General features: G+C 38.4%; 1 protein-coding gene across 16 annotated transcripts in view; it reads right to left on the reverse strand.

Moving 5' to 3' along the window:
• KMT2C (lysine methyltransferase 2C) overlaps positions 1-11,091 on the reverse strand; it is a 284,617-nt gene that overhangs the window by 119,179 nt on the left and 154,347 nt on the right. For all 16 annotated transcript variants that reach the window (XM_049643093.1, XM_049643079.1, XM_049643080.1 and 13 more), the window contains 3 exons: positions 10,116-10,278; positions 2,750-2,921; positions 701-815 (listed from right to left, as the gene is read on the reverse strand). In XM_049643093.1, the coding sequence (XP_049499050.1) occupies positions 701-815; positions 2,750-2,921; positions 10,116-10,278 (450 nt within the window). The remainder of the gene's footprint in view (positions 1-700; positions 816-2,749; positions 2,922-10,115; positions 10,279-11,091) is intronic.

Here is an 11,091-nt window from a genome sequence, read left to right on the forward strand (position 1 = left end):
TCTTCATACGGGGCTACTACATTTCAGATAGTTTTCTGGAAAGATTAAAGATAAATCATTCAAAACCAATTTCTAAGCCATGAAGCACCATACATACGTTAACATGTTCATAACAGCATTTTTCATGACAGCTTAAAATTGTAAACAACCCAAAGGTTCACCAACAAGTGATCCGATAAACAATTTATGATCTGTCCACTAACTGGCAATAAAAAGGAGTCACTAATGACATGCACAAAAAATGGGGGTGAGTCTCAAACTATTAATCTTGCTGAGTTTAAAAAGCTAGACCCTCCCCCCACCAAGAGTATATACTATACGATATCATTTATATAAAACTCTAGAAAATGCAAATTAACCAATGGTGAGTGACAGCACAGTGCCTGGAAGACAGGGGCGGCGGGGGAGGGTGAACAGCTGGAAAAGAGGGATTGCCAAGGAACACCATGAAACTTTTAGGGGTGATGAATCTGGTCATTATCTTGGAAGGTGATGACGGTTTCATAAATGTATACACGTATAATTAAATTACAGACTTTAAATATGTGCAGTTTATTGAATATTAATTATACATCCATAAAGCTGTTGTTTTTTTTAAAGTTGATGATGATGTATAGATTTGAATAGGTATCCGATTTGTCTGGTCTATATGAAAAGCATACAGATGATGATATTTTTCTTAAAAACATAAACAACTTACTTTGCATTTCCAGCCATTGGTTGGTACTGATTTCATAACTGGTTGAAGACAAAAAGTATGATACCCTTTGTCACACGTATCACACACTAGCATCTTGCTATCTTCTCCCGATTGTCTAAAAAATAAGATAGCATTAATGATGCCTTATCTTTAAACTTATGTTTATAACATAAGTAATCATGAAAAGAATCAGTCCTAGGACCTGCCCAGTTCATAAATACCTCAGTGTCTGTTTCGTCTACGCTCACAGAATGATAGAGGTAACCCCCTGGAGGATGAAACAGACATCTTCCTAAGGTCCCTACAGGACTATCCTTACTGAGTGCTCACCTGTGGTGAACCTGCTTTAGCCAGGTTAGGGTTCCTGCAGAGAAGGAAGGTTAAGGGAACATGAAGGACTCTGGCCTTTATTTTTTAAACATCTCAGTAAACACCCTTTCTAGGGGAAGGAGCTGTAACTGACAGGTGATGCTGCACGGGAAGGAACAAGCGTTGGCATCATGAATCGGAAAGACATTGTCATGTAATAAAAAGAGGATAGAATTTGGCATCAGACCTATATTTGTATTCAGACTGCTGTTCCACTAGTTGTGTGACGCCTGAGTAAAATTCACTTGAGTCCTCTTGGTTTCAGGTATAAAATGTGAACAAAAGACACTGAGAATTAAATATAAATTCTGGTTGAAGAGCTTAGACTATCCACTGAGCACTGGTACTAAATAAACAGGTGTTAAGAATCATCTCTTCAAAATTATTAAGAGTTGCAGTCAAAAAACCTCAGCTCTTTTCCCTGAATGCTCTTCTGCCCCAAAGATCGGGCCCCTGCCCTACAGCATGAGCTCTGCCTGGATTCCTGGCTATCAGCCACTCTCAGAGACTAAGAATTTGCTTCAAGAGGACGGGAAAAGAAAAACTGGGGAATGCAAGAAGAAGAGTGGAGAGAGGAGCCGCTGAGTAACACCTGGGGACAAACAGAAGTAAACAGGAAGATGGGTTAGTTGGCCTCTAGTTATTTATTCATTTTAACAAATTCGACACATAAAATTGCACGTTTTATCTCTTTGGCTATGTGGCAAGATCTTCGAGGAAAAGCAATCTTTCTTCAAGTTCCCTTATTCCTTCCCAAGAAACTAGGCACAGATAACAAGGTATCAAATACATGTTTGCTGATATTTTAATTTTTAACCAAAATATAAAAGCACATGGTCCTATTCATTCCACATACTTGTTAGGATATCGATGCTGCCTGTTATCGAATTGAATTAGAAATAAAACAGACTGATCATGGCAGTGGTGGGCATAATTTCTCCTGTTACAAAAGTCCTTGGCTTGTAAACAATTTGAAGACTGCTATAGATGCAGATAACTTCCCCAAATTATCATGCTAATTAGTAGCAGGAGAAAAAAAAAAAAATCACAAAAAAGACTGGAGAAATAACCAAAGGATGGAATACAACAAATAGGAAGAGATAATCCCATTCCAAATGTTTACAGGCCATACAGCAACTGTGCTTCAGTATTATGGTGACCAGGGTCTACTGAAGGTAACTGTCTTCAGATATATACAGGTTTCTTTTTTTCTTTTTTTCTTTTTTTTTTTAAGTAGTCTTAGTATAAATAGTTCTTCCTAGGATGGAAATTGAAACACATCACTGATTCTTTCACTCGCTCTCATATAACTTTCTGCAATTAGAGGTTTATTTTCCTATTAAGTCTCCACCCCAGTCTCTCTCAAAATTAGTTGCTTTGTTTTTCTAATGCTTCTTTTAAATTGTTAATATCATTCATTTAAAATGTTTGGCAAATTTAAATGAGTTTTTTAGGCAACCAGAGGAATTTAAAATTATGAAAATTAGTTTTTGTTTAGACTTGTTTCAAAATAATATAAATGTTAATATCTAGTGATTTTTTAAAGACATGATGAAGTCAGTGGGAATGAATATAGCTGCAGTATGAACAATCTTTATCATATTACACAAACCTTTAGCACCTAATAATAGGGTCTCTCTTAAACTCAATACACACCTTTGAGTTGAAATTAAAACTTACTTGCAGTTCTGGCACACTTTGCACTCAGGACATTGCCAACCTGCACGTTTTAATGGAGTAACCGCTATATCCAGGCACATTCCATGATAGTGCTGACCACAAGTAGTACAAAAGAACTGATCTAAGAGGTCTCCCGGGCTGTCGCACACTGCACAGTTTGCATCTTCCTTTGCTATAATTAACAGTAAAACAATGAAATTGTTGTAGAAGAGTTTAATATTTTTCTGACTTTACAGTTTAAAAATCACTTGAAGGGAATTTGCATGGTAAACCTTTCAGACACTCGATGTTATCCACATTGAACTGATATCCAATCAGAATAAGGTCTCAGGAAAAACACTAATGTATTTAGTCTAAAATTAATTACATTAAATTTAATCATATAGTTTTGACGTAGTTTATTTGTGCCTACATCTACCTGAGACCAGAGCAGTTCTTATCTAATTTTATATCCCTGGTACCAATGACGATGCTGGACACCTACTAAATTCTCAACATATGCTTGCTGAAAAGAACCAAACAGGAAAATATCAACTGAGAAAATGCCTTGCAGTGCAAAAAGAACCATTTTATTTGGATGTTAAATGTATTTTAAAATTAACAAGATAAGTCAAGAGACAATTAAGAAATGTTAATATCAACTAAATTAAGTGCTTCTTAAGCATAAACAGACTGATTTTTATTCAGATCAAATACTGGTTTTTTTAATACTAGAAAACATCGTATGAAGGAGAATATTAAAGATGGAAACTACGTATTTGTACACAAATACAAAACTTCATATACTAATTCTATATTAATTGCCAGTTTGTAAAAAAGTATTAAAATCTAGGTAATCATGGACATCCTCTATCCCCAGATATGGATTAAAAGAAATAGCACTTTTTAAGCTCTTTTACCATCTATAACAAAAATGTAACAATAAACTGTCCTGCCGAGTACACAGTTAAACTCATGCATAATTACAGTAAGAAAAATCATGTTCTAAAATCATACTAATTTGATGATATATATAAGTATGTCTACATGTGACACATACTAAATGGTTTGATTAGCTGATGATCTGAAGACTTTTAAATTGTATAGACGAACGTTTTTTTCCCCTCCCTTTTACTTTTTGAAGGTTTGGTCAGTCCTCTCTGGCTATAAGCCCTTTCCACCTTGTTTTTTTGTCAGTCAAGCATCTTGAAGCAGAGTAATCATCTATTCCTTTTACTTGACAAACTGGTTTTATAAGCCATAGAATCTCTAATATACAGACTTTTGCTCTTTCCTTTAGAGTCCTTTTAAAATGGTAGAAACCATTCGCAGTCCAGAACCAAGCCCTGGAGTGTACCTGGCCCTGCAGCTGGAGCCCTGGCAGCTGCACACCTGCCATGTACCTGGCGCCACCCTCAGGAGGCTACCAATGATCTATGAAATCCAATGGTTACTTTTCAGACCTCTTTTTATCCTTTGCAGCATTTACATCACTATCCACTCCCACAGTAAAGTCCCTTCTCTTGGCTTCTATGATGGCAACTTTCTCCTGAACTCCCCTCAGGTTTCCCATGCCTCCATCTCACCTCCCACGTTGGCTTCTGGACCCCTATGGTCCCTCTAAATGCTGGAGTACTTTAGGGTTTCATCCTGTTCCATGGTTTCCCTTTGCGATCAACTCCCATGATTCCCAAATCTGTACCACTAGCCCCAAACTTCCTTCTAAATTATAAGATGTTATTCTCAAGTCTCACTGGACCTCAATAGCCAGATGTTCTAAAAATACTCAAAACTTAACACCTCTAAAATAAAACACTTTTAAAATCTAAACCTCTCCTGTTTTTCTCAATCATTCTGGGTAAAGGCAGAAACTTTAGTCTCACTATTTCTCTTCCCTGACCCAACACATCCAAGTAGACACCAATTCCTACTGAGTAAACTTCCTATATATCCTTCTTCCTTCAATTTGTATAGTTCAGTCCAGCCCACTTTGCCTTGGTAATTACAGTATCTTCTAAATGGGATCCCTGTTGACGGATCTGACCTTCTCGCTAATCATCTACACATCTCGAATAAGTTTTCAAAATTGTGAATCTAATTGTTATGCCCTGCTTAAATTTTTATCAATACCCACCTTTTCACCTAAGAGGAAAAAAAAGTAAAAATTTTCTAGCATAAGGGGGGGGGGGGGGGAGCCCTTACCTCCCTTTCCAGTGAAATCCGAGGACCACGCACTATTCCTGGTGACAACAAGCAGCTTGCTATGCACATTCACACACATGCTGTTCAGTGCCCGTGTGCTCATATACATCGTTGTCACTGCTTGAAATTTTGTCCCTTTACTGTGCCCCTAACCCTTTCCAAAGAGGTCTTCAAAACTCTGCTCTCACATAGCCCAAAGAGGCCTTCAAAACTCTGCTCACATAGCCCTGAATATCCAATGTTACCACACCTAAATATCCATTTAGTTGCTGAGTATACCTTTTCCCCAAATGCTGAGAATAAACTGTTATAAAATCAAGTGACTATAACACAATATTATGAACACTTAAAGGGTAGGGACCTTGTCTTTTTCAACTTTGTATCCTCTTTTATTAAATAGGTCTTAAATCACTTTTAAATGACTCTTTGACCGGCATTTAAAATAAGTCATTAATCTAAAAATGGAAACGTCATAAATTAGTTCATTTTTGACAGAAATGACATAATAGGGTCAATTTTTTTTAACACTAAAAGAGAGTGCCAATATTTAGTCATTCAAGCTATGTACATTTAAAAACTAACCTTTTATTTTTTTGCCTACTCAAAACTTACAGAAATTGAAGCAAATACTACATTCTGATGATCACACACTACTCAGTTCATCTTTCTACTGTAAACATGCAGGGAACACTGTGTGAAATGCTTCTGTGAAACGTTCCAGAGTTTGCTATTCTGACACTTAACTTGCCATGGTAGCTACTGGTCACATGTGGCCACTGAGCAACGGAAACGTGATTGTCCAAAGTGACATGTGCTATGCGTTTAAACTGCACCCCAGATTCCAAAGACTTACTAGGAAGAAAGTAATGTCAAATATCAAAAGTTTTTACTGCTTACATGTTAAAATATCAATATTTTGGACACACTGGATTAAATGTGTTTTTTTCTGGACTGTAATTTAACATTTTTAGCATGAATACTAGAAAAACAGTACTTACGTTGCTCACGTCATATTTCTAGCACACAGCACTGTGCACCACACTAAGCAAAGCCCATTCTACACTAAGATAACCGTGTGTATCACTGCGGCAGAAATTACTATGACAGTTGACAGCAGTTCCTTAATGACAACACGATCATGCTGTTTTGATTAGTAGGGATCACTGGTAATAAATGAGACAAAGAAACACATCCACATGATACACTCGGTCTAAAAACATTTACCATGCGTTATGTAAAAATAATAACAGAAAAAAGCACTACGTCAAGAAATGAAGTCGGCTTCAACCATTTCCCCATTCAGGGAGAAGACAAGTACAGAAATACTAAAAGAGGCTTTTGGAAGTCATGCAAAAGATGCTGTTACTGGACAGCTGTAGTGTCATGTGAGAAATAAGCATATAGACATATACATACATATATGTCCGTAAGCCACAGGGAAACTACGTTTGAAGCAGTAATTAAACAACTAGGTGAAACGTTTCTTTAAGCAACTGAAAAAGCAGAAGGGATGGAGTGAAAGACTAAAAGCTAAAGCTAACTTGAGAGAAAACAGGAGTTAAATCCAGGTCAACGTGGCTCCCGAGATCAAGCTCTTCACTAATGGATATTTCCTCCCACCGGAAGGACGACCAAGGGGAGGAATGTCTGCGCAGGTACGAAGGTAAGAAGGAAAGTGCCAGCAGAGGCACGCAGCGAGGAGACTAACTGATGCAGGAGGAGCGAGAAGAGAGCAGGAGAAACAGAGCTGTGGACAAGGTCATTTCCAGTGACAGCGGTGACAAGAGAAGAGACGGAGGAAAAGATGAGAACACTGGGCCTACGTGAGAAGACCCTGTCCCAGACCGCTTCACTCGGTCAAGCTGGAAGGGGAGACGACCACTCCTGCGTCAGAAGCAAAGCCCTGGCGAAGAGCCACAGCAAGTCAAACTGCTGCCAGGCAGCGTCCAGCTAAGGGTCCATCAGCACAGCTCTGTGAGCTCCGCCAACGTCCCGGCACCTTCATCTCTGTTCGCGTTACTGGCAGGACACTGCGGTGGCCTAAATGGAATCACTAGAAAGAAAACGTAAATCACGGATGTTGTCCAGAGAGGCTGGCCCACAGAGTAGGCAGGTAAATAAAAGAAAGGTCAGGAACCGACAGCATTTCAGGTAACAGAAAGGCAGCAAGACTTGGTACCAAGAGACACACAACCAAGAAAGGGAGGTTCGAGTTAAAAGCTTAAATGAAGTAAAACAATTTAAAGCTGAACGATGAAGGTAAATTCACTGGGGGAGGGGAGTGAAGGAAGAGAGACCGTATTCCCCCATTTGAACCCTTCGAAATCTTCTCAGTGTAGACAGAAGAAGTAAACCCTTCCCTTGTCGCAAGGCCTAAGTGAGGGAGTCTGTGCTCACTCCGCTGTTGTCTCCACAGTCACTAGCAGACGCTGTGTTCCAGGCACAGGGACTAGCTGCCACTCCCCAATCCTGCGCCAGGCCCACCACCCCTCAAGACCTGTGCAGTAGTTCACTCTTTCTGGAAGGTTCTTTCCTCTGATCTTACATGTTTGGCTCCTTGCCATTTGGCATTCCCGCAGAAGCAAAATGCCACTCAGGAAATAGATCTGGCTACAGCTCTGAAATGGATATTAGTGTAAAACTTCCAGACGAGGTTCGTATACACTGGCATTGTCATGTGAATGATGATGAGGCCGTGACCAGCATTTATCCATGACAAAACGCCCTACAACTGTTTTCTGATAAAAATCTCAGCCTTGCTCACAGATGCTCACTTTGCTGGAATTTCTTTCTAATGAGGCCCCCCCCCCCCCCCCCCCCGCCAGCTTCCATAAAAAGATGTCACTCCAACTCCTAACTCAGCTATCAAGCATGTTGCTCTACATTTAGGCAGTAGCATGAAGTATTATATTCAATGTATATGCAGAACTTGGGTCTTAGATAAGAGCTGGAATAACTACCATTTTGTAAAGCAATTCATATATACAAGGTAAACTGCTACATGTTTTCATTAATTGTTATTTAACCCTCACAGTAACACTCTGTTTAAGCCCCACAAAAATATTTATGAAAGATTTTATGGAGACTATCTTGTAAATTACTACAATACACTCTATCTGCAATGTTCTCTATATCCTTGGATTAAGACAGATAGTCAGAAAGCTGTGTATACAGATTGCACTGTTTAAGATACTTGAGGAATAGAATTTACTCAATTGGGCTTTGGTTTCACGCCACTGGCTTATTTTGAGGGCTGTTATAAGAAATTGCCCTGTGGGATTTGTTTCGCTGCAGTGTATAGTGTACATATAGTCTCAGCATCAAGTGAATTCTTTTGACATTGCCATGAATCAGGTCACTGTTCATATTCCCCTCTTTGTGTTGATGGCTGGAGAGCTCTGGAGCCGAGTTGGTGGCTTAGATCTAGGAAGCATGCATTTATTGCTCAAAATACCAATGTCACTATTACCATCATATTTATACTACCCTTACTTTCCCATGGCCAAATTTCCTTGCGTAGTTTTAGTTTTATTTTATCCTACTATTCACGTATTTTTGTGAGTCTCCACAAATCTATTCTGGAACAAGGCACGGTGCCAACAATTTCAGTGCATCTCTCAGCTCTGTGTGCCAGCACAGACCTCTCATTGTACACGCACACTAAGTGACAGCAGCTCAGCTCCCCTGAGTCCTTACACTTCTTTACACGATGTTTATGCTCTAACATTAAGTGAGGTATGCCCTATTAGAACACAGTCTGCAGGAGGAAGCAGCATAGCCATTAACCAACAAAATGTCTAACGTTAGGAATGTGGTCACAGAAAAGTTCGTATGTTGTTTACTGAGGTCTAAAGTATGCCTAAGTACAAAACAATGAATAAAATCCAGATTCTTAAAGACACATATAGTTGTTTTATTTGATTGGCAAAGTGTATTATACCCCCCAGAATATAACCAACTCTGATGATGACTTCGCAGCTGGTGCACCTGCTTCGTGAAGCACCTCACTCTGTGGGGTCTTAGAATAAGTAACACCTGTGACAGGTGCTATGCATGAATGCTCTTTTTCTCCCAGACTTAAGTATATAATCGCAAACATATTTTAGACTTTAAATCCCTTATTCACCTAAACACAATCTGACATTTCAGTTTGCCCTACCTATAATTTATGTCTGTATAGTGATTAGGGATGATATGGTTATACATGTAAACACAAAATAATCTTAGCTGAAGATGAAATTATGGTATGGAGATTACGCAATCTAACTGTATTTGAGACTACTTAAGTTCAAGCCTGAGGTAGCTACATTTATGTTCCAGAGAGCTGGAAAAGATTTAATAAAATAGCTTTCACCAGTATTGCTAAGATATAGATAAAAGCTATCAATAAGGTAACTAACAGGTGACATAAAAAAGACGGAATAAAGTATCACAGGGATTTCACAATGAGACTGGAAATTGAATTTACTAGAGGAAAAAATTCCAAAGCATACATGCTCATTGGAAATCCATATACTAAGAAAGAGGCAAGATTTAACAATAAAGATAGGAAAGAGTTATAATTTTCTGTTAAACAAATTTCAAACATTTAAACATTTTCACATAATTATAAAATACTGTTTGGAAAAGAAAGGAAACAAGGCAAAACTGAGGATTACAGATAATCAAGGTAGAGAAATCAAGAAGGACTAACAGATTTCTATTACTGATTATCAGGGCTATACAACTACCAAGAATTTCAAAAGCGTTTGCTGATTCTACTCATGTCCATCCTGAAATAACACCTGAGTGAATCATCTTATAATTCTCTAAGTGGTTTTCTGGTGTAGAAGACACTGAATACTGTTGAACTTTTTAAATGACTTACTTTTTAGTACATAATAAAATACTGTATACTCAGTATTTCTACAGTGGTTTAAAGAAAAAAAAATTAATAAGAATTTAAAACAAGTAAACTGTCTTTGAAATTTTGAGGAAATACCTTTTGGACTTCAGTGACACTGGTGATAAGAGATTCCCCCCCCCCTCCCCCCCCAAAGATCACTAGGATCTAAAGATCCCTTAGATCATCAAGATTATGTAACTTTTAACACAAGCAGAGTAACATTTAGGGAACTTACAACATTTGTTATTTGAAGTAAATACACTGATAAATGTTTAAAAAGTGTATCTGTAGCAAACTTACATCTCTCAGGAGCTTGGTCGATGTGCTCTGGACACAGAAGGAAGAAGTTCCTGAAGTCCTGGAAGGTACCAGCTCCAGCGGCACAAGGATAATGGTACATCTGGGTGCACTTGTCTTCACAGCATTTGATAGTGGCTCCAAGGTGCTTACAAAATGCACATCGCTGAAAGAGGCAAAGGGGAAAGAAATCTCTTTTAAAAACCTAGCAAAGGAGCATTCAAATGTGGGGCTAGGAAGGTATAGAAAAGTCTGTGTACATTACTAGTAAAACAACTTAAACCTCCATGATATTAAGTAAAAGATCTGTTAAAAATAATAAAATCTAAGACACTTAGTTGTGTGCTTGGTATAATACAGATTCATTCTTCCAGTCAAGTTTAGAAAGTGAGATTTCACTTTTTCCACTGATTTTTGTCAAAAACAACTAAAAATTTTTTAAATTAGTAGCAGGATTGAAAAGGCAGGTGTCTAGTTGTGGGTTATTTTAACACTGAATCCCACCAACAAGCTAACAAAATGAATCCATACTGTTGGCAAAACCTCTTACTATTTTTTTTAAAACCTCTTACTATTTTCACCCTATCTAAAAATCAACATGAAATGAACCACTCAGAGAACAAGTTAATGAGGGGCAACCGGCGGGCTAAAGGTACACATACAAATCTACACACTTCACTGTAACAATTAGTTTCAAATGTCTTAATAAGAACGGAGATGTGAAGAAAAACAAAGTCGTGTGAGTATCTCCTTCCCCTATTTGTACCTGCCTCTACTCTCTTGCTAGTGGTAAAGCAAAGCAAGTGAGCCCCCCAGAAGGACCACAGGGCAAGTGTAAGGCAACTGAAAGCGTAGGAGGTCAGTACGAACTACCTACAACGCGGCAACGATTCAGCTTTCCCTGAGAATGATTAGTAAACTCTCCTTCCTCCCCCTAAGATCATTCTGGGTACCATTTTCTTTATGGGTCTTTGCTGGG

This window comes from Panthera uncia, chromosome A2 (genome assembly GCF_023721935.1).
Source record: "Panthera uncia isolate 11264 chromosome A2, Puncia_PCG_1.0, whole genome shotgun sequence".
Taxonomy (NCBI): domain Eukaryota; kingdom Metazoa; phylum Chordata; class Mammalia; order Carnivora; family Felidae; genus Panthera; species Panthera uncia.